The sequence below is a fragment of the Canis lupus genome, chromosome 6 (genome assembly GCF_011100685.1).
Source record: "Canis lupus familiaris isolate Mischka breed German Shepherd chromosome 6, alternate assembly UU_Cfam_GSD_1.0, whole genome shotgun sequence".
Taxonomy (NCBI): domain Eukaryota; kingdom Metazoa; phylum Chordata; class Mammalia; order Carnivora; family Canidae; genus Canis; species Canis lupus.
The window spans coordinates 63364165-63387249 of record NC_049227.1 but is presented as its reverse complement, the minus strand read 5'-3'; the positions used below and the strand labels follow the sequence as shown (position 1 = coordinate 63387249).

Here is a 23085-nt window from a genome sequence, read left to right as displayed (position 1 = left end):
GGAGGGAATGCATGATACTGAATGGATGCAAAGAAACATGTGGTATAATTCCATATCCGTTCATGATAAAACAACAACAAATTCTTAGCAATTACAAAGAGGGGACTTCCTTTATGTGATACCAGGTATCTAAAATAATAACATCATACTTATGAAATATTGAAAGCTTTCTCTGAGATGTGAAATAACACCATGCCCTCCATCACGTCTTCTAGTCAATGTTGTATTTGGGGGGGGGGTTGTTAATCAGTGTGGGCGCAGAAAGGAAAGAGCATGTGAAACAGTTGTGAAAGAGCTTGGTGTGTCTCAACCAGAGGTTCAGTGTCACAGGAAAGTGACTGGCATGGGAGTTGGAGTTGTGGAGAGAGTAGCAGGAGGTAAGACTGGAAAAATAGCTTGGAGCCAGATTGTGAAGGCTCTAGGAAACCAGGCTAATAAAACTGGACTAGAGTTTGCAGGTAATGGGGAATTAATAGAAGGGCTAAGCAGGAAGGTAACACAGTCACTTTTATTTTTAGAAAGATAAGGTATGGCCTGGAGCAGGGACAGTCCAACAGCAGGAAGTCCTACCAGGAGGCAGTAGTAGTGCTTCAAGTTAAGAGCTTAACACACTCTGTACTGAAGCTTAATGTGAAAATGAGGCTGGTTGGATGGGGACTACTAGACAAAAGGTGATGCCAAGGCTTATAAGTTAAGTTGCTGGAGGACATTAAAGTCATTTATCTCAAAAGATAGGTAGATAGTAGCACTTAATCATCTGTGTGCCTTTGGACAGATGACAGGTCACTATGAAACAGATGCCCCCACCATCCAGTCAGGTGAGAGTATTTACCTTGCAACTTTTTACAAGGCTAAATGGGCACCTGCACATAAGGCAGCAGCGCCTGGCACACAGTGTATCATCGTTACCCGAGTGTCCCAGGACTCAGCCTCGCCCTGGAACGATCTTTCTTTCTTTCCTTTTTCCCCCCTCCCTCCTTCGGTCCTTCCTTCTTTCTTTCCCTCTCTTTTTCTTTCTCTCTTTCAGATTTTATGTATTTGAAAGAGAGAGAGAGAGCACACAAGCAGGGTAAGCTGCAAGCAGAGGAAGAAGCAGACTTCCAGAGCAGGACCTGGGACTCCATCCCAGGACTCTGGGAACATGACCTGAGCTGAAGGCAGATACTTAACCGACTGAGCCACCCAGTCTCCTTCCTACCTCCTTTCCTTCCTTCCTTTCTTTCTTCCTTCCTTCCTTCCTTCCTTCCTTCCTTCCTTCCTTCCTTCCTTCCTTCCTTCCTTCCTTCCTTCCTTCCTTCCTTCCTTCCTTCTCTCCCTCTCCTTTCCTCTCCTTTCCTTTCTTTCCTCTTTCTCTCTCCTTCTTTCCTCCCTTATTTCTCTTTGTTCTTTTTCCTCCTTCCTCCCTCCCCATCTTTCTTTCTTTCCTCCTTCCTTTTTCTTTCTTTCTTTCTTTCATTCCTTCTTTCCTCCCTCATTTCTCCTTCCTTCCTTCCTTCCTTCCTTCCTTCCTTCCTTCCTTCCTTCCTTCCTTCCTTCCTTCCTTCCTTCCTTCCTTCCTTCCTTCCTTCCTTCCTTCCCCCATACTTATGTCTTATGTAAATACATCCAGTCTCATAGCTCTAAGTACTACCTATATCCCTGGCATGAAATTTTCTCACAAAATTGAGAGCTGTATATCCATTTGACTACTTAACATCTCCACTTGGATATATAATAGGCATCTCAAATTTAAAACATGTCCAAAGTTGAATGCCTGGATTTTCCTCCAAAACCCATTCTCCTGCAGTCCTCCCAATCACCTTGCTTTCAGTTGCTCAGACAAAAATCTTAATGTCATCCATGATTTTTCCCTTTCTCTCACAATCCATACCCTCTCTGTGAGCAAACCCTATTGACTATGCTTCAAAATACATCCAGAGCCGATCACTTCTCTCCTTCCTCACTGCTACTGCTTTGGTCCAAGCTACAGCCTCACCAGCTTGGATTTTTGCAGTAGTCTCCTAACTGTTCTCCCTACTTCCACTTGTACCCCTTCAGTCTCTCTCTCGGCAGCAGCCAGATAGTTTTAATATTTTTAATATTTTATTTATTTATTTATTTATTTATTTATTTATTTATTTATTTAGAAGGAGGAGGGGCAGAGGGATAGGGAGAATCTTGAGCAGACTCCACGCTGAGCATGGAGCCTGACACGGGGCTCAATCTCATGACCCTGAGATTGTGACCTGAGAAGAAATCCACAGAGTCCCACACTCAACTGACTGAGCCACTCAGGTACCCCCAGACAATGCTTTTAAATGGACGGCAGAAGCTGTCCTTCTCCTTCCCAGAGTTCCTCTTTGGCTTCCCAACTCACTCAGATTATGAGCCAGGGGCTTTATTGGGACCTGCAAACCACCACATGATCAGGCTGTCCATGTCATTCTGGCTTCATCTATCTCCTCCTCCACATCACTCCATCCCAGTCATGCCAGCCGCCTCCAACTCACCATAAGGCATATTCCTGTCCCAGGGCATTTGTACTTGCTATTCTGCACTTTGTCCAGTAATTTTCCCAGTTTTGTTTTCATATACTCCCCTAAAGAAAAAAAAAATTTTGAGTGTCTACACTGTGCCTGGTTCTACAATTTTAAACAGGGTGTTCAGAATAGGTGTTACTGGGAAGGTGATATTTGAGCAAAGACCTGAAGAGGGTGAGGAGTTTGCCCCTGTAGTCTTCTAGGAGAAGTATTTTCATACCTCAGTCTTCCATCCCTACCCCAGCAGACTTCTGCTTGGGTCTCCTGGACAGAACTGCATTGTGTGGACACCTCTTAATGAGAAGAAGCTGGGACCATCGAGAACAGGAATGTCATGATTATATGACAGAAGCCATTATCTGGCTGGCTCACTGTTGTCTCAAACAAAAGCAAGGTTTTATTAGCATAGAAGAAGAAAGTAATGGATATTGATTATCAAATAAAGAGCTTAGTATAGTGCTTGGCATATAGCAAGAAGTAAATTTTTGCCTCTATGTTATCTGATTTACAAATACAACACAGCTATAATATTCTTGCTATAGATATTAAACATGGGGTTCATCTGGCTTATGATAGCAGTTATTATCAGTTCAGTATGATATCTGTATTGTGTATTTATAATCTTAGTTTTCCTCATCCTCTCACCAGCCTATGGCCACCAGCGGGGTCATATCAACAGCCACAGCCCAAGTTTCATGGGATCCTGCCCGACCTGCTTATCTGGTATCTCATCCCTCTGCAAAGCGCCCCCAGTTGTGTCCTGTAGCTCCTGGGATGAAAGGTGATTCACATATGTTTAAAAAGAAGCCTACAGGGGCACCTGGGTGGCTCAGTGGTTGAGTGTCTGCCTTAGGCTCAGGTCCTGATCCCAGGGTCCTGGGATGGAGTCCTGCATTGGGCCCCCCACAGAGAGCTTGCTTCTCTCTCTGCCTATGTCTCTGCCTCTCTCTGTGTGTCTGTCATGAATAACTGAATAAAATCTTTAAAAAAACAAACAAACAAACAAACCTACAACCACCAGGCACCCAAGGCTCCCCTCTGACAATATGCTAGAGTGGCCTGATGGCCTGTAACATGGCGGAAGGTGTTGGGACAATGCCTTTGTGTCAGTTTAGGTTCAGCATGAAGCTAACACCAAGGCAAGACTAGATGTACAAGAGATTTATTGGGAGAGGGAGCAGAAGAAGCCAGGGAGAGCCTTTGGACCTTAGTGCCAGTCTGGTATATATAAAAAAGGAAGAAGGTTGGGGTGGGATAAGTCAGACCACTCAACTCAGAATGCTCACCTTTCTTGGACTTCAAGGCTGTGAAGCTCAGGCATTGAGTGCATTGCATTGCATTGCTCAGTGCATTGCACTTCTTCCTCCTTCCCTGGCATGAGTTCTCTCCAAGGTTCTTCAACTCACCCTGGGAGGCTCAAGCTGAGAAGCTGACCTCCTATAATAGAAGGTGGGAGAACTGGACATGAATGAAAATGGAGCTACCTGGTGTGCCTCCGTCCAGTTCCCAGAGCTCCAGCCTTTTCTCCCACTGCCCACTCCTTCCCAACAGCCCTGTGGGCCAATTCAGTCTTCTGTTTCTGCCCTTCAGTCTTTTGATCTGATGTGCAGTGTGAATAGACAGAGGGCTTTGGGATCCAGGCAGACCTAGTCTGAATCGCAGTTTCATCCCCCAGGCAAGCTGTACTATCTCTTAAGTCTTAGTTATACCATCTATGAGCCAGGAACGATGATAATCGTACCTAGCTTACCCAAAGGCAATGTATGTAAAATACCTGGCACTTAGTGGGTGCTTAGTAGGTGTTGGGTCCTTTTCCTGCTTAGACTCAGGGACTTCCCCCACCATATCCCCCCCACACACACACACCCAGAGAAAACATAATGTTTCCTCTTTGTCCTATCTAATAATCTCTGATTTTAACATTTTAAAAAAATACTCAAGGCACTTATTTATTAAAATGTTCTCTGCCAAGATTCCACATTAACTTAAAATTCAAATCAGTCTTTACATGTCTCTACTGAGGACTCCACCTCAGTGTATTACATAAAAACACCTTCTCCAGGAATCAGTGTTACCAGCATCCATACAGTGATCCCCATGGTCAGCCTCTTTGTCCCCTGGGTGACCCAACTAGAGGCTAGTGCTGCTGTGCTACAGGGGCTCCTGTGTGGCTCAGTCAGTTAAGCGTCTGCCTTCAGGCTCATGATCTCTGGGTCCTGGGATTAAGCCCTGCATTGAGCTCCCTGCTCAGCGGGGAGTCTGCTTCTCCCTCTGCTCGCAATCTCTCTCTCAAATAAATAAATAAAATCTTAAAAAAAAAATACTGCTCTGCCACAGGGTAAAAGTTCCTAATTCAAACTCATTGGAAAAGAGGTGAAACTTCTGCAAAGTGCACTTTAAGAAGGGGTACTGTTTGGGGTACTGTTTGCTCGTGAAAAGAAATCACTGAGTCCTCTAAGAATATTAAGCACATGATTTGGAGTGAAGAATTTGGATGTGGCTCTGCTGGTCCAGGCTTCAATACTCTTCTTGTTCCTCCTGTGGGCCCGCTTCGTGAGGTATCACAAAGCCTTCATCTGTGGCATAGAGAATATCCACAATCCTCTGCAATAAAGGGTTGTTTTCCTCCTCGTTCTCCCGGCAAACCAATTCAATGTTCCTTAGCTTTCCAAAGTAGAAATCTCTTTCTTTCTCCTACTCTTAGATGGTAAGTATCAATATGTTGACCTGCGGCATCAATTCAGCCTCTGCCTCATCCCTGTTGCCCATACCAGGGATCTTTCACACCACACCCAGGCTAGCATGAGGGGTTACAGTAGTTCTGTGTGTTGCAATGGGTGTCTGTGGAGCAGCACTGCTCGAGCTGAGAGGTCTCTCTGGTTTGCTCAGAGCTGGTGCAACAAGGGAGGGAGCCACTGCAGTTTCTTGACCTTGTCTGTCAGCTACAGGGTATAGTCTTTTCCATCAAAGTTTGCATCAAAAAACTTCTTGAACCACTGAACAAATTCAAAATGTCCTGAAATGATTTTTACTGATTTGTCCACATTGATTATTTTGTCAACATCCATTCTCTTAAAACCTGCTTATAGTATTTCGAAGTTCTGGGTGTATTCATGCTCTAGCTTAGCATGGAATTTCACTTTCTTCAAGGCAATGGAGCCCAGGACCAGCATGTCCATAAACTGACAATAGGCCGGCTCCAAGCACAGCTGTTCGATCTTTGTCAGTTTCAGCTGTAGAGATTTATTGATCCAGGCCAGCATATCATGTCAATTTAGGTTATCACTGGTGACTAACATTGAGTATACATTCACTGCCATCTTGGCTCTCAGACGGACTGCAACCACTAGGCCCAGCTTCATCTCGTTCAAACCACTTGACTGATTTTAACGTTGCTGTTATTATTAACAATAACGTGAATGTCTCTCACTCTCAAATGTGACTTAAGCAGTGGCTTTGCACACTTAGTTTAATATTAGCCTTGATCATTTTAATATGAAACCAGATATGTTAGGACATAGTATTGAAAATTTAAACAGTAGCTTTTTTTTTTGCAGAGCTTAAAATCCTATGGCTACTTAGAAAATTCATTATTCTAATAATACTTGATTTTTTTAGGTTAAATTTAATTATCACTCAGCTTTATAAACTGCTTTTTACTTAACCAGAAATGTTGTATAATTAAACGAGTCTATTTTCAGGTCCTTAGCCATATCATCTGGGTGCACTTCAGATGAAAAAGCAGGTAACTCCAGGAGATGGTGGTCAGTGGCCTGGGTACACTTCCACAGCTTCATTAATCCACCACTGTCAATTATTAACATTTCCCTGTGCCCTCTACCCCTGAGCATTGCTTGGGGTAGGCAATATTCCATCCAGTTGCTAGGTTGCCATCACCAGGTCAGATACCATGTAACTGAGCAAGGCACCCAGGGAGGAAATTAAATATCTCAGTGAAGGGCAAATTAAACCCTGTGTGATGAATTTGCTCCTTCCATGGCTGATGAGCTATTTGAGGGTCACAGGCGGTAAAACAACTACACACCATCAGGGTCAAATCCCAAACACCAAAGAAACCAACCTCAAAAGTTTACTGGGGAAATGATGGTTAAAAAAAAAAAAATGTGTAATTGCTTCCAAATGCCCTCTTGTTCATAAATATGACACTAAAAATATATGCAGTGAGTATGGTAAATAATATAGATTGTGCTTTCCTACAGTAATACCAATGTTCCAAACTTAAAAGGACAGAAAATAAGATTTCTCTAAGTCGTCTGTATATGTAATATTCTGGACTGTTTTTAGTCTTTTTTTCTTAAAGAGAAGAAGAAAAGAAGATGTAAAATACCAAATTTCACATTCTTCCCTGTCAATTAAGGATAGTTCTTTTAGCCTGAAGTTGTATTTTTAAGAAGAAGAATGCTTTTTTAAAAAAAAGTCTAGGATCCCTGGGTGGCTCAGCGGTTTAGTGCCTGCCTTTGGCCCAGGGCGCGATCCTGGGGTCCCGGGATCGAGTCCCGCGTCAGGCTCCCGGCATGAAGCCTGCTTCTCCCTCTGCCTGTGTCTCTGCCTCTCATTCTCTCTCTTTCTGTCTACCATAAGTAAATAAATAAATAAATAAACAAATAAATAAATCTTTAAAAAAAAGTCTAAAAAAAAGAAAACAACACCAAGTCAAATCTAAAATATGACAAGTTTCTGCTTTATTTTGACCTTAGTAAACAAGCTAAATTGACAATTAAAATTGATACTGATTTTTCACTTTTAATGAAGTTCCCAGACTGTGTGGATCTAAATGTAACAACAACAACAACAAAAGAAAATCAGAATGAACTCCCAGTTATACAAAATCTAAGTAGGGGTCATCCTAGTAATGAGACTATGTATTCAGATACATCTAGTCCTCAGAAATAATATACTATAGACAGAATTTGAAATAAAAAGATTTTGCCTCAGCTCATTATGAAGATCTTAATTTTAATTGATTGAGAGTACCAGAAAATCTGGGCACGGAGGGAAGTGATAGAAACTACTAATGTGGGATCCCTGGGTGGCGCAGCAGTTTGGCACCTGCCTTTGGCCCAGGGCGCGATCCTGGAGACCCGGGATCGAATCCCACATCAGGCTCCCGGTGCATGGAGCCTGCTTCTCCCTCTGCCTATGTCTCTGCCTCTCTCTCTCTCTCTCTCTCTGTGACTATCATAAATAAATTAAAAAAAAAAAGAAACTACTAATGCTTGTCAAATATCTCAAGCATCTATGGACACCTCTACATTTTCCAGCCTCTTTGGTAGTTAGATTGGAGCCTATGACTGAATTCCAGCCAACAGGATGTGGGTAGAAATGATAAAAGCCACTTCCGGACCTGGCTTTAACTCCTCTTGTAAAATTCTCTAACTGCTATGTGTTTCAGATGACATGTTTATAAAATAAAGTTTCTCAACCTGTTACAGACTTTCAGACAGGCAGGAAATAAACCTTTATAGTATTAAACCACTGACAGAGTTTATTTGTCACCACTTCATAGCCTTGTCCTTCCTGATGAATTTGGGTGGATTAGAGCATACTCCAGTCTCATTAGCTCACATGTGCACAACTGTTAGTTGGAAATCAGGAATTGGACTTAAATCTGTACACATTTAATAAGATGCTAGAAAAATTTAAAAAGCCATGATTGAAGATATCAAAAGAAAAAACAACTTTCTTATATTGGAAAATACCTCTATCTACAGGTTGAAAAAGAACACACTATATTACAAGCAAATCCCAGCCTATTCAGTAAGCATGTGAATTGAGATTGGGCATATCACTCCAAATCCCATGCTTTTAAATACTTAACATTGAAGCCTAAGTGGTCATTTTGAACCCCATCCCTTCCCTCCTTAAAACCTTCCAATGGGGATGCCTGGGTGGCTCAGCAGCTGAGCATCTGCCTTTGGCTCAGGACATGATCCCGGATCCAGGGATCAAGTCCCACCTTGGGATCTCTGCAAGGAGCCTGCTTCTGTCTCTGCCTATGTCTCTGTCCTCTCTCTCTCATGAATAAATAAATAAATTTATTTAAAAACAAAACAAACCTTCCAATGGCCCTTGTTGCCCTCAGGATAGGGTCTAAATACTTTAACAGCTATGACACAGCCCTGCTTGCTTTTAAGCCCAACTTTTATAGCCATGGCTTCCCTACTTCCCCTGCAGACGTTGCAGTCCATGCTGCATTCCACACATCCTATGCTCCCTCTCACTCTGCTTCCTGAAAAATGCTATTCCCTTTTGATGGGTAAAAAGCTACCAAGATTTTTTTAAATGCCCTAAAATGAATTAATATCTAATGCAGTAAAATAGTATCTATATACATTTAAAAAATGATTCATATGTAGTCTTCCTATGGGAAATGAATAGTGCTCATAAGATTTTGTTTTAGAGAAGCTCCTGGTGGCTCAGCTAGTTAAGCATTTAACTTCTGCACACAGGGTCCCTGTGTGTCAGGCTCTGTGCTCAGTGAGGAGTCTCCTTCTCCCTCTCCCTCTACCCCTCCCTCCCAGCTTGTTCTCTCTCTCAAATAAATAAACAAAATCTTTAAAAAAAATGTTTTAGAGACTATAACAGGAATTGACAATGTGATATCAATAGTTTTCAAAGTCACAAAGTAAGACAACTATCTGGATCATAATCAGAGCTTTGGAGTCCGAGACAATTCTGCACACTCAGCCACTATACAAGCTTTAGTAATTTAACCATAATAAGTTTCTGCTGTGGCAAAATAAATAGTAAATGCAATATTTCCCATCCCACATGCTCTTCAAAACCATTGCCACAACCCCATCAAGAGATAGACTCTATTTCCCCTCTCCTTGAAATGGAGTGTGACTTTGTGAAAAATGGCACTGAATGAATTTTAAGGCCAGGTCATAAAAAGGAACACAAATACAGGTCCCACCTGGCTCTCTCGTTGAATACTCACCCTAGGAACCCGGCCACCATGTTGTGAGGAAGCCCAGGCTACGTGGAGAGAGCACATGGAGGTGTTCTGCTTGACAAGCCCAAGTAAGATTTCCACCAGTGATCAGCATCAAGCATCCTACTTGTGGGATGAATAAGCCTTTCAGATAATTCCAGGCCTGAGCTCTTGAGCTACTCCAGATGTGGCTGATTAGAGCCGGGATGAGCTATCCCTGCCAAGACCTGCCCAAACTCAGGTTTGTAAGAATGTGAGCAAAGTAAATTCTGTTATTATTTTAAGCCATTAAGTGTTGGTATCATTCGTTATGTAGCGGTAGATAACTGGAAAAACCACCTCATTTGGTTTGTGTGGATTAAATGAAATAAAACATAGAAAATTCTTATAGTGTCTGAAACACAGTGAATGTAGTTATCTATAATGTGTCCATAATTATGGCAATTACCTCAAAATAGTATATTTACTTATTTCTATCCTTACTTTGAGAAAGTGTCTGCTTTCAATACTATATAACCCAGTATGACAATAAGCTATGTACTCAAATAATTACAATAGAAAACAGAATAAAAATAGCACTATGTATCTTAAAACTTGAAAAGGGTCTTTAATAAATATCAAACTATGAATAGTAGAAAACTCTGGTGAGTGAGATTGCACTTAAGAGATGAGAAGAAGACAAGAGGAGATAGAAGAAGGGGCTTTCAAATACATACTCCTCTATTGTTGGAATTACTACAGGAAACATGCTTTTCTTCATTTCTTATTATCTTTTTACTGAACTATTACTTACAGTGAAGTGTACAAATTGTAAGCATGCAGCTAACTTAATTTTTAATTTTAATTTTAATTATGTATAATATATATGTATATATAATATGTATATTAAGTATATAAGTAACCATATAACCATCATCCAAGCATGCATTAGTTCACTAAGAACTCTATTACATCTATTACTATAGATGAGTTTACATTTTATAGAATTTTATATAAGTGGAATCATATGGTATGTACTTATTTTTGTCTTTTTCTTTCACTTTTGAGATCCATTCTTATTGTGTATATTAATGTTTCATCACTTTCTCTTGCTAAATAATATTTCATTGCATGGATATATCACAATTTGTTTGAGGGACATTTGAGTTTGTGGTTTCAAGTTTGGGGTTATTACAAATTGCTCTTCTATGATCATTTCTGTGCAGCTTGTTTTATGGACATATGCTTTCATTTCTCTTGGATAAATATCTAGAGTTGGAATGTCTGGCTCATATGGTATGTAGATATTCAGCTTTTTAAGATACTGCCAAATGTTTCCAAAGTAGTTGTGCTATTTTACATTCCCACCAAGAGTGTATGAAAGTTCTAGTTCCTCCATATTCTTGCTAATATGGAGTCTTTTAAAATTTAGCCATTCTAATAGTGTATAGTGGTATCTCATTGCAGTTTTCATTAGCATTTTCCTGATGACTTATGATGTTGAGCTTACTTTCATGTGTTTATTTTCTATCCACATGTCTCTTTCATGAAGTGTTTATACATTTTGTTCATTATTCTTGGAGGTTTTTAAAAAATTGAGATTTTAGAGTTCTTTATATATTCTGGATTCAAGTCTTTTACCAGATACATGCAAATATTTACTTTCAGTCTGTGGTTTACCCTCTCATTCTCTCAACAGGGTCTTTCAAAGGGCAGACATTTTTAATTTTGATGAAGTTCAATTAACCATTTTTTTTTACAGATTATGTTTTTATTGACTTCTCTAAGAAATTTTGCATAACCAAAGTCGTCTTCTAGAAGTTTTATACTACTAGGCTTTACATTTAGATACATGATCCATTTCAAGTTGATTTTTACATATGGTATAAGGTATGTATCAAAGTGTTTTTCTGGTTTCAGGGAGAGGGGCTTGCATATAAATATCCAACTATTCCAGCACTATTTATTGAAAATATTAGCCTTTCTCCACTGGCTTGCCATTATCAAAAATCAATTGTGCATCAGAGAAAGACAAATACCATACAATTTCATTTATATGTGGAATCTAAAAATACAAAACAAAGAAATAAATGATTTAAATACAGAGGACTGGTGGTTGCCAGAGGTAAGATGGGTGGGTGGGAATGGGCATAATAGATGACAAGGATTGAGAGGTACGAACTTCCAGTTATAAAATAAATAAATCACAGAGATGTAAGTATGGCATAGGAAATGTAGTCAATAATATTGTAATAACATTGGTGACAGATGGTGACTACACTTATTGTGGTGAGTACAAGTAATGTACAGAATTGTCAAATCATTATGTTGTACACCTGCAACTAATATAACACTGCATTTCAATTATACTTCAATAATAAAATTTTTTAAAAAGTCAGTTGTCCAGATCCTTGGGTGGCGCAGTGGTTTGGCGCCTGCCTTTGGCCCAGGGCGCGATCCTGGAGACCCGGGATTGAATCCCACTTCGGGCTCCCGGTGCATGGAGCCTGCTTCTCCCTCTGCCTGTGTCTCTGCCTCTCTCTCTCTCTCTCTGTGTGACTATCATAAATAAATAAAAATTAAAAAAAAAGTCAGCTGTCTATAAATGTAGGGCCTATTTCTGAACTCTATTATGTTCTGTAGGTTTGTCTATCCTGATACTAATACTTGATTATGGTCACTTTAAAAGTCTTGATTATGACTACTTTAAGGTCTTGATTATGGTCTTGATTATGGTCTTGATTATGGTCACTTTAAAAGTCATCTTAAAATTACATAATATTGGTCCTCCAAAGTCCTTTTTTTTTTTCTCAAGATTGTTTTGGCCTTCGTATGTATATTTATGCTAATTTATATATGCAATTCTGACTTTCATAAAATTTCCTCGAGATGATTTGCTAGTGGTCCAAACCCGTTGTGACTCAGGTCCTGTGTAAATGCACTAAGGCTATGGCTGATAATGGCTTAAGTGATATTCTGTGGTAGCTGAGGATGCAAGCAGATGTGGGAAGTTCAGTTGGCTAATAAAAAAGCTGACAGTCTTTCAGAAGCAAATGTGACAGGCAAATGTAGCAGTACCATCCAGGGAGCAGAGAGTTAGCAGAAAGAACAGAGAGAAACAAAAGGAGTTCCTCTGATATTTTCTTATGTATATTCTTTATAAGAGGTTTAATAAACTCCTATTTTAAAATAAAATAAAACTCTACCATCATTAACACCCATAGTGTTTTACTCAGATGATGAGACTTCTAGGTGAGACTGTAGAATCGAATGGAAGGTAAGTTTTACTTAAAGGCAGAGGAAGAGGCAGATTCTGTGGCTGGGCGCAGTGGGGAAAGGCAAGATTGGTTGGGGTATCTGAGGCTCACGGCACCAGAGCTGGCACATGGCCACGGGGGCTGGAGGAGGAAATATTTTATCAAGAGAGGCGAGAATATGCCCAATTTTGGCCACTTTGCTAGTTAACAGGATATCCAATGGCAGCCATTGCCTAGTAATTACCTGGAAAATCTTTGCATGTTGGTTTTGGCTGCCAAGGCACACTTCCATTTCCTGCTCCATTTGACGAAGGGTCCCAAAGTTCATCCTGTGACATTTGGTCACTATAGGAGGAAGCAATAGGAGGTAATTGTTAGGAGATAACATCCTGTAGTCTCATGTTTCCATAAAAGGGAGGAAAATTGACTTCTCAAGAGGAAGGATCATGGGAGGATCACTTCCAGCTTCTCCCTGTCTCCTTAACTGCTCTCCAAGTCACAGAGACCGACTTATCCGACTAGTGAATTGAGTAGGACTTGAGCATGCTTGCCTGGGAGCCTTCTGTGTTCTCTCACCTACAGAGCCAGCCTGTCTATAATAATGTACTTTTTTTCTTTTTTGTAGCGCTGACAGGCTGTACTCCTGCCAGGAGTTTAAATGTGACAGTGACTGGGTGGGAATGATCAGATCACAGGGAATGTAGGAAGAAGCCTACTTGGCCATAGATCCTAGCCATTTTCTCCAGCTTACCTTCATCAATAAGTAGTAAATCTGGTATTTTGATCTCTATATGTCTGGCTCCTAGGTCTTGATTCTAATTTCAGAAGAGAAAAATAGGTGTGCTGTCACACCTATGTTAATATAGAGGGAGCTTGGAGGAAGATAGGCTGGTAGGAGAGGGTTAAATCTATAAGAGGAAACAAAATGGAAAAGAAAATAAGGTCAGAGCCATTGCTCTGAGAGGTTCCCAAACCTCAGGCTGCAAAAATTGGGCTTTGGCCATATTCCTGCCAGAGTGGAATCTGCAGAGCAGCTGGGGTTGACAACACAGGGCTCATGAGGAATGTGCTCCACTTGGGACACAATCTCAGGGGAAAATAAAAATTTTTAAAGAAAATAATATTACACATGTTGTTTGAATATGGTAGAAATTGTGGAAGTTATCTGTGAATGATAGAAGTCTGGGAAGCTAAAAGTTATGTGGAAAGGATCAAAAGATACACAGAATATGCATTATTTTTTGGAGACTATTAATAACAACGTTAGGTCTTTCTGTGATGAAATCTAAGATTTGTAGTAAATTCACATTCTGTGACTCTTTTAGGAATTAATTAAATAGCACAAAGTTCATCTCCAATTCTTTTTTTTGGGCGGGGTGGGAGGAAGCTTCCAAAATAACACTAACTGTGAAGTATACTGAAGTCTGCAACTTACTTTAAAATGTACCAAAAATTAAGACAGATAATGGTGGATGGACAGATATATGATCAAATTTATATACATACGAATTTACAAACTTACAAAACAAAATGCCTACAATTATAGAATCTAGCTGGTAGATATATACGTGTCCACTGTATAATTTTCAACTTTTCTTTATATTTGAAAACATTCATAATGAAGTATTGATGGAAAAAGATACTAACGTGCCTTCTTTGACTTTACAGGTGAGTAAGGTACATTGAAGTACAGATCAAACATAGATTCATAACCTTGGACAGATGGCACTTTATGCTCTGACATTTCTTATCAACCAGTTTAGACAAGCTATTTTCATTTACCTAATGATTCAAATTTTCCCTCAGGTAAAAACGAGTTTTACAATGGCTACAGAGCAGGGGAAAGTTAGTCAGAGACACAAATGCTGGCAAACTGCATCCCTTTCTTGAACAAAGGTCAAGAACAAGAGGTCACTGTTCAATATCTGCAGCTGTGAAAAAATGTGAGCTGCAGGCTTGCTGTCTCTCCAAACTTTCACAAAAATGTCTTGAATGCAAGAGACTTTCCCTTTTCTTGATTTAATTAATATTCATTGTGTTCTTCTAAAGTTGGAATTTTAAACTCTTCTTAGAGGAGTTTCCAAAGAAGTATGTAGAATATTGAGGTCAATACCAAGTTTTTACTTCATAAATACTTCCAGTAAGCAAAACAACAAAAAAGAAAGATTAACTCAAATGACTTAAAAGCATGCCAGTGGCCTTATCAAACAGATAAGGATTAAGTTAACTCAACCCAGGGGCACTATTATAGGCATTTTTCTCATTTGCTTAAAACAAGCACTTGACATTGAGAAAGATAAAAAACAAGAGGATCAAGGGAAATAGAGGAAAAAATAAAACAAGACGAAATCAGAGAGGGGAAGAAACCATAAGAGACTCTTAATCATAGGAAACCAACTGAGGGTCATTGGAGGGGAGAGGGGTAGGGGGATGGAGTACTGGGTGATAGACATTAAGGAGGACACGTGATGTAATGAGAACTGGGTGTTATATGACTGATGAACACTGACCTCTAACTCTGAAACTAATCATACATTATATGTTAATTAAATTTAAATTTTAAAAAAAGATAAAAAATTAAACATAGTGTCTGTTCCCCAAAGTGGTCTCTGCTACTCTTTCTAATAATAGTTCTATTTGTAGTGTTCATTCAACTTTATGAAAATATTTTCTTTTAATAAAATTAAAAATAGGTTTTTTTTTAGTTCTAGCAAAAAGTGCACACTAAAATGATTCAGGACATTTTTTTGCTCATGATTTCTGTAAAGAAATGCCACATTTTAACAAAAGCTCTCTCAGAGACCTTCCTTTCTTATGGTGAGAGACACTTTTTCATATTCATATGATTTAAATAATTGTTTCCACTAAAATAATTGCTATTATGCAGCAAAAAAAAAAAAAAAAATGAACCCACTAACTTTTTAAGTCACAAATACTCTGAAGGCCATTCTAGTTCCAAAAGAAATGCATGTCATTTAAAAAAAAAAAAAAGATAACACGTTCTTAACCACAGGTAATTACTACTCAGGAGTGAATATTTGAATAATTACATATACATTGCTTCTCATGGTCCTTAATCGTTTCCTTGCAAAAAGACAACTATTCTTTGAGAATCCCTTTACATTCATTCATTTATTAATAATTCACAGAATATCTTCTATGTTATAGTTCCTAGGCAAACACCAATAAAATAGATATATAATGGTGTGGATATACCTTTTTAAACTTTCTTTTTAAAAAGATTTATTTAGAGAGAACGAGGGAGTGGGAGGCAGAGAGTTGTAAGCAGACTTTGAGCTGAGAGCCAAGCCCAAGTTGGTGCTCAATCCCATAACCTTGAGTGGAAACCAAGAGTTAAATGCTCAGCCAACTATGCCACCCAGGTGCCCCTTCAAGTTTTTCTTCTTACATTTGGTTTAAATGTAAACATTTTCAAAAGTTATAAATGTCCATAATTTAACCAAATAGTATGGTAACTATTTGGTATTTGTTGCAAGAACTAGAAATCTCCATCTTCCTCTCCCAATTTTCAAAGTGGGTTACTGGTTGGATTTTCAGAGGGAGCCTCTGAAGTGGCATTTGGGCATAGAAGTGAAATGACAAAAAGACAGCTACTCAAGGAAAGTCTGGATGAGAAGCATTCCACATGGAGGAGAGGGCAGGTGCAGAGATCCTAGGACAGGAACGAAGTCCTCAGTGTTGCTAGAGCCCAGGGAGCAAGGGAAGAACCTGAGTAAATGATATGGTTTGTTTTTTGAAAAGATGACTGGGTTCTGTGGATAAACTAGATTGTCAGTTTGGAGAGAGTGACAGTAAAGTGATGAAACAGGAAGAGACTGGGAGATGATGGTAGCTTAGTCTAGAGTGTGAGGAGTGACAAAACTACATGTACGGTTTCAGGATATATTGTAGTTAGAACTATTGATAGATTGGGTAAGGGGGAGTGAGAGAAAGACTAGTTTGAGAGCAGTAGGGTTGAGATGAAGACTAGGGAAGTGTTGAGGATATTTGTCACTGTCAGGCCGCTTAGCATCTGAAGCCCCTTCTTAAATTCATAGAATTTACCATTGTGTGAATTCCAGAGAACAGATGCTAGCTAATTGCTCCCTGACACCTGGAAACTGAAGTACAATCTCATGCTTCTGTCAGGGACTTCGAATCAGGAATGAGGCAGTGGAGCATAAGCTAATGTTTGGTGGCAGTACCCTAATCAGGCATAGCTGTGGTTGCTGTCATTCTGATCACCTAGCCTCTTAGTTCTGCTTATTTTCCAAGTCTATTATTCCAGCTTTCCCATAAAAAAAAAAAAAATTGAGGTATGATTTATAAAACAGGCAAAAATCTCAAGTATGGAACTTGATATGTAAACACCTATAAAACTTCCACAAAGATATAAAACATTTTCAGCACTCTTTTAACGGTCTTCCCTCTGAAACATTTAATTCCATTTTTGCCTGAATTAGCCAGTTTTTGGCCAAGTCAGAAAGCACCCAGGAACTCTGATTTCTGGCACTCCAATGTTTATCACTCTAGTGTTTATCAAACATGAGCCTTACTGAATGAAAAATGAGCACTGGGCTGGAAAAGGAATGCTTTTTCGCTTTTTTCCCTACCAAAGTCCTCAGGTCTGTAGGATTCAAACAGAAACTTATTATTAAACTTTTATCACTTTCCAAGTACTAAAAGTTGGTATCTTTAAATTATAAAATCCTAAGCTTTAAAATCATTTTGTCTAGAAACATCAATTCTTTTCAAGAACCATACCAGTACCCCAACCTGTTTCTGTAGGGTTCCTAATATAAAGCCACACAATCTGAAGTCTTCCAGAAAAGTAGGATATGAACTTAGCTCTGATACATATTTAGTCTTCCTGTTTTCTTATCCTTGCAGTGGCTATCACTATCATTACCAGGTACAGAAGCATTAGTACTTACAGTTAACAGGACTTTTGATAATATTTTGATAGGTATTTTGATAAACAATATACTAATAATAGCAACTTCTAAAAGGAGCTTATTTTAAAATTATGATGGAGTCACCTCAATCTCATCCATCCTTCAGTTGCTCAGGCCTCACTCCTTTCTCCACAGTCCACCGGCAGATTCGTTCAGCTCCTCTTAGAAAAGACATATCCAGAATACAACCAGTTCTCACCACCACTATTGCTTCTTCCCTGCCCCAAACGACCATCTTTCTTGCATGGATTACTGCAAAACTGGACACAAGAAGATAATAGAGAAATGCCTTCACAGTTCTAAAGGGAAGTAAGTTTGAACCTAGAACTGTGGGTCCAATCAAAATGAAACATAGGGAAAAAATGAAGGACTTTACAGACATGCAAGGATTCCAAACTTTACCTCTCAAGCACCCTTCTTGTTTGTATGGCGAGGGGTCGGTGTGGGGATGTGGGAGGTACAAGGGGTGGCAAGAGATGTATGTGGTGGTGGGAAACTACTTATATACTTCAGCAAACAAAAAACACCCTAAATTTTAGAAAAGTGAGATATAAAACAATATAGGAGTGCAAGGAAAACATATTCCAGGATGACAGCTAAAAACTACTTTTCCATGTTTGATAAAATGGATTAAAAAGCTTAAGATGATCTCAGAATAATACTGAAGATATTTTTCTTCTGTCAAAGAAAAATAAAGGCAAGAATATACTTCATGAATCCCAGGATGAGAGCTAAAAGCACTATGAACAAATTTGGTAATCCACTAGTATGATAAAAGAATAAAAATCTGCAAAAGTCATGACCCAATTATGAAGCAAATAACACACAGCATGATTGGGAGAGGTTGGTGGCTGTAAAATAAAATAATCCATTTGCTCTTTAGTTTGGAATATTCTACTTAAATCAGCGTAGACTTCAGGACATGAGATTGGATATGTAGGAAAAAAAAACCACCTGGCTAGCCTCTATATGCTTTTGCATAATCTAGCGCTTAATGGCTAGTTGTTTGATTTGCACTTTTTAGAATCAACATATAAAGGAAAAGCCTAAGTTATAGTTCCCCAATAATATACATCCATGAATGTTGATTATATAAACTAAACGTGTAACTTCGAGAAATTAGGAGGTAAGGAACAGTAATGGGCTGGAAGGAAGGAATAGCACTGGTATCTAGACAAGAGATACTGTTTACAAGAGATGGATCAAGAAATAAAAATTACTAAAGTTATAAAGGAAACTGAAGGAAGAACTAAAAATATTAAATGGGGAGGAGGAATGGACATTCCCTATCATTCATAATGGACAATCAACAGATACTACTTAAATGACAAATCAAGAAACAGCAGCAGTAAACCTAGACCCAGTGATGCAGGTAGTCCCAACCTGAAGGATAAAAAGTGGCATTACCTCTGAGAAGTGGGATTGGTGTGAGTGGCAGGGAGGCACACCTTTACTTTTCATTCTCTATCCATCTGAATTGCTCGAAATTTTATTCAGGTACATGCATTAAAATTAAAATTGTTTTTAATCCCCCCAAAATGTAGGGGCTGGTAGACTTAGAAGGGAATGATAGCTGAAGGTCTTACAGTGTAGAAAGATCCCAGGAGATTAGAAAAAGCAGGCATAAAAAGTCAAAAAAGGTGTGCAGTTAAAGGTCATTTAAAGTAAAAGCATAAACTTACTCAGCACTTCTAAATACATCAGATTCAATAAAAGAGATTTATAGTTAGGACACAGTGATTTAGACAACACAAACGTTTAGTATTTTCTATTTAAGACGGCAGAGATTAAACTATTCCCATCCAGAATTATATAACAAAGTACATCTGGCCTTTAAAGTATTTCAGATTCTGGAAACTTCAATGCTGGACCAAAAAATATTGTTACATGTATTTATGAATAACACTTGATTGTCCAAAACTTTAACATGTTTGTTTAAAAAGAATGACATCATAATAAGTGATCCTTAAAGTCATTATGATAATTAATAGCATGACACCAAGGTTATAATACTTTAATAAAACTTTAGCATTTCTGGAACAACTTATTCAATTCATACAATATACATGATAAAGCAAACTAAAGGAAGACTAAGACAGTCTTCCTACAAAACATTTAAAGTACATTTCTTTTGACTGTTTACTCAATATATATACCTGTCACATATTCTTTTGGTATTCTTCTCAATTGTTATACAAAGCTTTAAAAAATGAGATTTTCATATAAAAATAGTTATCTGGCTTTTTAACAATTGTGTTTTCAAATTAAATAACAAGGTGTTCTGTTTATCAATGTATACTACATAGAAATAGTTAAATACTTTAATATTTAGAAAAACATCAAGAAGTCAATATTCTAATGGCTGCTACATCTTTAAGTTGGTGATTAAATTTTATAATTTTAAAATTACATGTTCTGTGGGTATAAAAGTTTAAAAAATACATTCTAATTTAATAAAAAAGCCTTCTAAATTTACATTTTCAAACACTGCTGTGATTGCTATAGTGACTATATTGTAGATATACTTAGCCAAAATAAGTTAATTTTTCAAAATCAGTAACGTGGAGTATGCTGGCAAGATTTCTTTAGAAACAAATGAGGGTAATTATAAAGTCAGTGTTATCAATGTACTACTACAAATAAATATGCTTAAAGTATAATTACTTTGTTTTAAAAAGCAGAACATAAAAATGCATAGAATAGGTGAAGATTTTTTTTAATGTAAATCACTAGTGCAGAAATCTGGGCTCTTAATCCCTTAAGAAGTTAGGCGATTTCAATTTAAAAGATGACTTCTCACTAGGGATATCATGACTCTGTGAATCAAAAAAAGAAAGTCTATTATTTCTATTTAGAAGCTTTTAGTGTTTTGGTTCAAGTGTTTCTATGGAACTCCTTTAACATAAATGTTCTTTCCCTGAAAAAGACATTTTAAGCTAATAATTTTGGCCCCATGACATATATACCTTAAAGATACATGCGATTCTGCAGCCAATGCCTCTCCCATTCTAATATCTATCCATATATGCACTTATAAATAGACACATTTTCAGGATTATAAAAATATTTAATTTTTATAAGCTTAAATAATTACTGAGTGTTAATACAGAATACATTAATATTTGTATAATTTTACTTTTATTTATAAAAAGGTTTTTTATAGCAGCATTTGCATTGCAAATGAAATATGATCACATGATGTTGCAGTGTACATGGACTCACACCGCAAACCAGATGGAGCAGCTGCCACGTTCCTCTAAAAGAAACATCTGTTTCAGCTACAAAAGAGCAGTTCCTATAAAGTACAAAAACTAAGCAGGGCTAATAATTCATCTGAATCTTATAAGTGCATTTAAAAGTTATCTCCATAGAATTGGCCAAACTTGTTAAAATATCCACAAGTCCAAGTTATCTTTGCCCCAAGAAAAATTTTCTAATAAGTAAAAATTATATTAATGAATAGTATTTTTAATTTAATCACATGAACTTACTAGAAATTAATGGAATTTTCAAGAGTAAAAAAATTAAAAACATCACTGTGAGAGGTACAAGAAAGTGAGAAAGACTGATTTTAAATTTAAAACATTACAAAAAAGCAAATAAAAATTCTCAATCTCAAACACTCATATTAAGCTTGTTTTTGTTGAGTTCACGCTCCAGATTTCCAATCAAAGTATCAATACTTTCTTGTAGGTCTTGAAGATTGACTTTTCGATCCACTGTAGACTCAATTGTCTGCACTGTCAAGTATGTCTGAAATGTGTACTCTTTGGACATGGGTACTGGCTGTTCAATCATTATATCTGGTCCATACATTTTGTTACAGTTTTCTCCATTTTCTCTGTCTTCTGAAGGAACATCATCATAATCTCCATCATTTAAATTTTCTTTTGTATTCAAAAAGTAGTTTTCTCCACAGCTGCTCCAGTCTCCTGCATAACGATTGCTAACTGGACTGTCTAATCGGGTTTGCCTTGATCTAAGTATTCTTGATGAATCAGTACCACTCAAATTTAACATGCAAGGTCGTTCTTTCTTTCTCCTCAAATAATTTAGAGAAGACTTCTGCTCTGGAAATAAATTGTCTGTTGATTCTTTGACAGTTAAACGTTGCACTAGAAACAAACAATAAATTTGCTTAATCACAGCCATCCAACTGGCCTTAAAAAAACAGAGCAAAGATAAGCCATTTAATAATCAACTACAAACATGCATTAAAACAAAACATGCACACTATATTTTTTAAAAAGCATTCCATAATTACTTTTTTCTATCACCAGACATAAGATTAGGGATAGAAGCTAGTAGAATGTTCGATGGTGCTAATTCATGCCATATCATAACATCCCCAAACAAATCAAATTTCCAATGTTGATTAACTTCCAGTGCAAGTTAATTATTATCTATCTATAATTCAAACAGTAGCTAAGCTGGTAGCTTCTTCTAAATTAAAAGATACAGCAAAAAGCAGGCAAGGCATGTTGGTGTACAAACAAAACAAAACAAAAAGTTCCTTCTTCTGCAAACATCTAAATGAGGCAAAGACATCTAAAGTGCTCACTCTAACCTTCGTGCTTTTTTGCAATTCTATTAGCAGCAGTGTCATAATTTACTTTACTAAGGCAGCCCGAATTTCACTTTGATAAAATGCAGATACTAGACTTGACCGCTTGTTACCTGAGTTTGATTATACAGCATTAGCTACTAACAGTCTTCATTTATTGCCTGAAAATAGTACAGATATTTTATTTTCCCATTCTGGTTAACAATCTCAAATAACATTCTTTATATATATTAAGATTCATTTTCTTCTAGGCCTATGCATTGTGCAGGCTACACAGATTACTATAGATAAACACATCATGACAAACCAATGCTTCACTGCTCACCTTTTTTGTGTATATTGGGCAAAATGTTTAAGGTTCCTCTGTATAGAAAATGTTGAGGCATAACTTTTAAAAACTGTCCATAATACCTTTCTCTGCTTGTTTATTCTCCATTAATAAATGCCTCTCCATTTACACTTTGTTTGACTAAGATACATATTATCAGTGTGAACATATCATCAGGAATAATATACCTACTTTTCACACTCCAACTTATAACGAGTGCTTGTTTCCTCTTGTAGAAAATAAAAGATAATTGAAAAGTAATACAAACATGTATATAGTTCTAGTATTCCAGACTTACAGTGATCTTAATATTTTTCAGGTTACATAATTTTTCACTGAGATTTTACTAAAATATTTGATAACTATAGGTATGTTTTTAACATTTGCATTTGTCTATGTTTTTATGATATGGCCATTATATGTAATTGTAAATAGCTTAAATCTTTTCATCTAAAATTTTCTGGAAAATAAAGGTCTGATATTTACTTTAAATTTATCTTTAATAACAGTATTAATACAGAATGCCCT

General features: G+C 37.7%; 2 protein-coding genes and 1 pseudogene across 2 annotated transcripts in view; 1 reads left to right on the top strand and 2 right to left on the bottom strand.

The window, feature by feature from the left end:
* The window catches only part of DNAI3 (dynein axonemal intermediate chain 3), an 80326-nt gene extending 70629 nt beyond the window's left edge, over positions 1 to 9697 (top strand). Inside the window, exon 23 of the mRNA XM_038541509.1 lies at positions 9486 to 9697. Coding sequence (XP_038397437.1) covers positions 9486 to 9554 — 69 coding nt within the window. The 3' untranslated portion in view covers positions 9555 to 9697. The remainder of the gene's footprint in view (positions 1 to 9485) is intronic.
* On the bottom strand, positions 5037 to 5839 carry LOC100682916 (annotated as a pseudogene).
* A 9668-nt stretch (positions 9698 to 19365) lies between the features above and the next one.
* Positions 19366 to 23085, bottom strand: part of SYDE2 (synapse defective Rho GTPase homolog 2) — a 48390-nt gene continuing 44670 nt past the window's right edge. Inside the window, exon 8 of the mRNA XM_038538955.1 lies at positions 19366 to 21780. Coding sequence (XP_038394883.1) covers positions 21281 to 21780 — 500 coding nt within the window. The 3' untranslated portion in view covers positions 19366 to 21280. The remainder of the gene's footprint in view (positions 21781 to 23085) is intronic.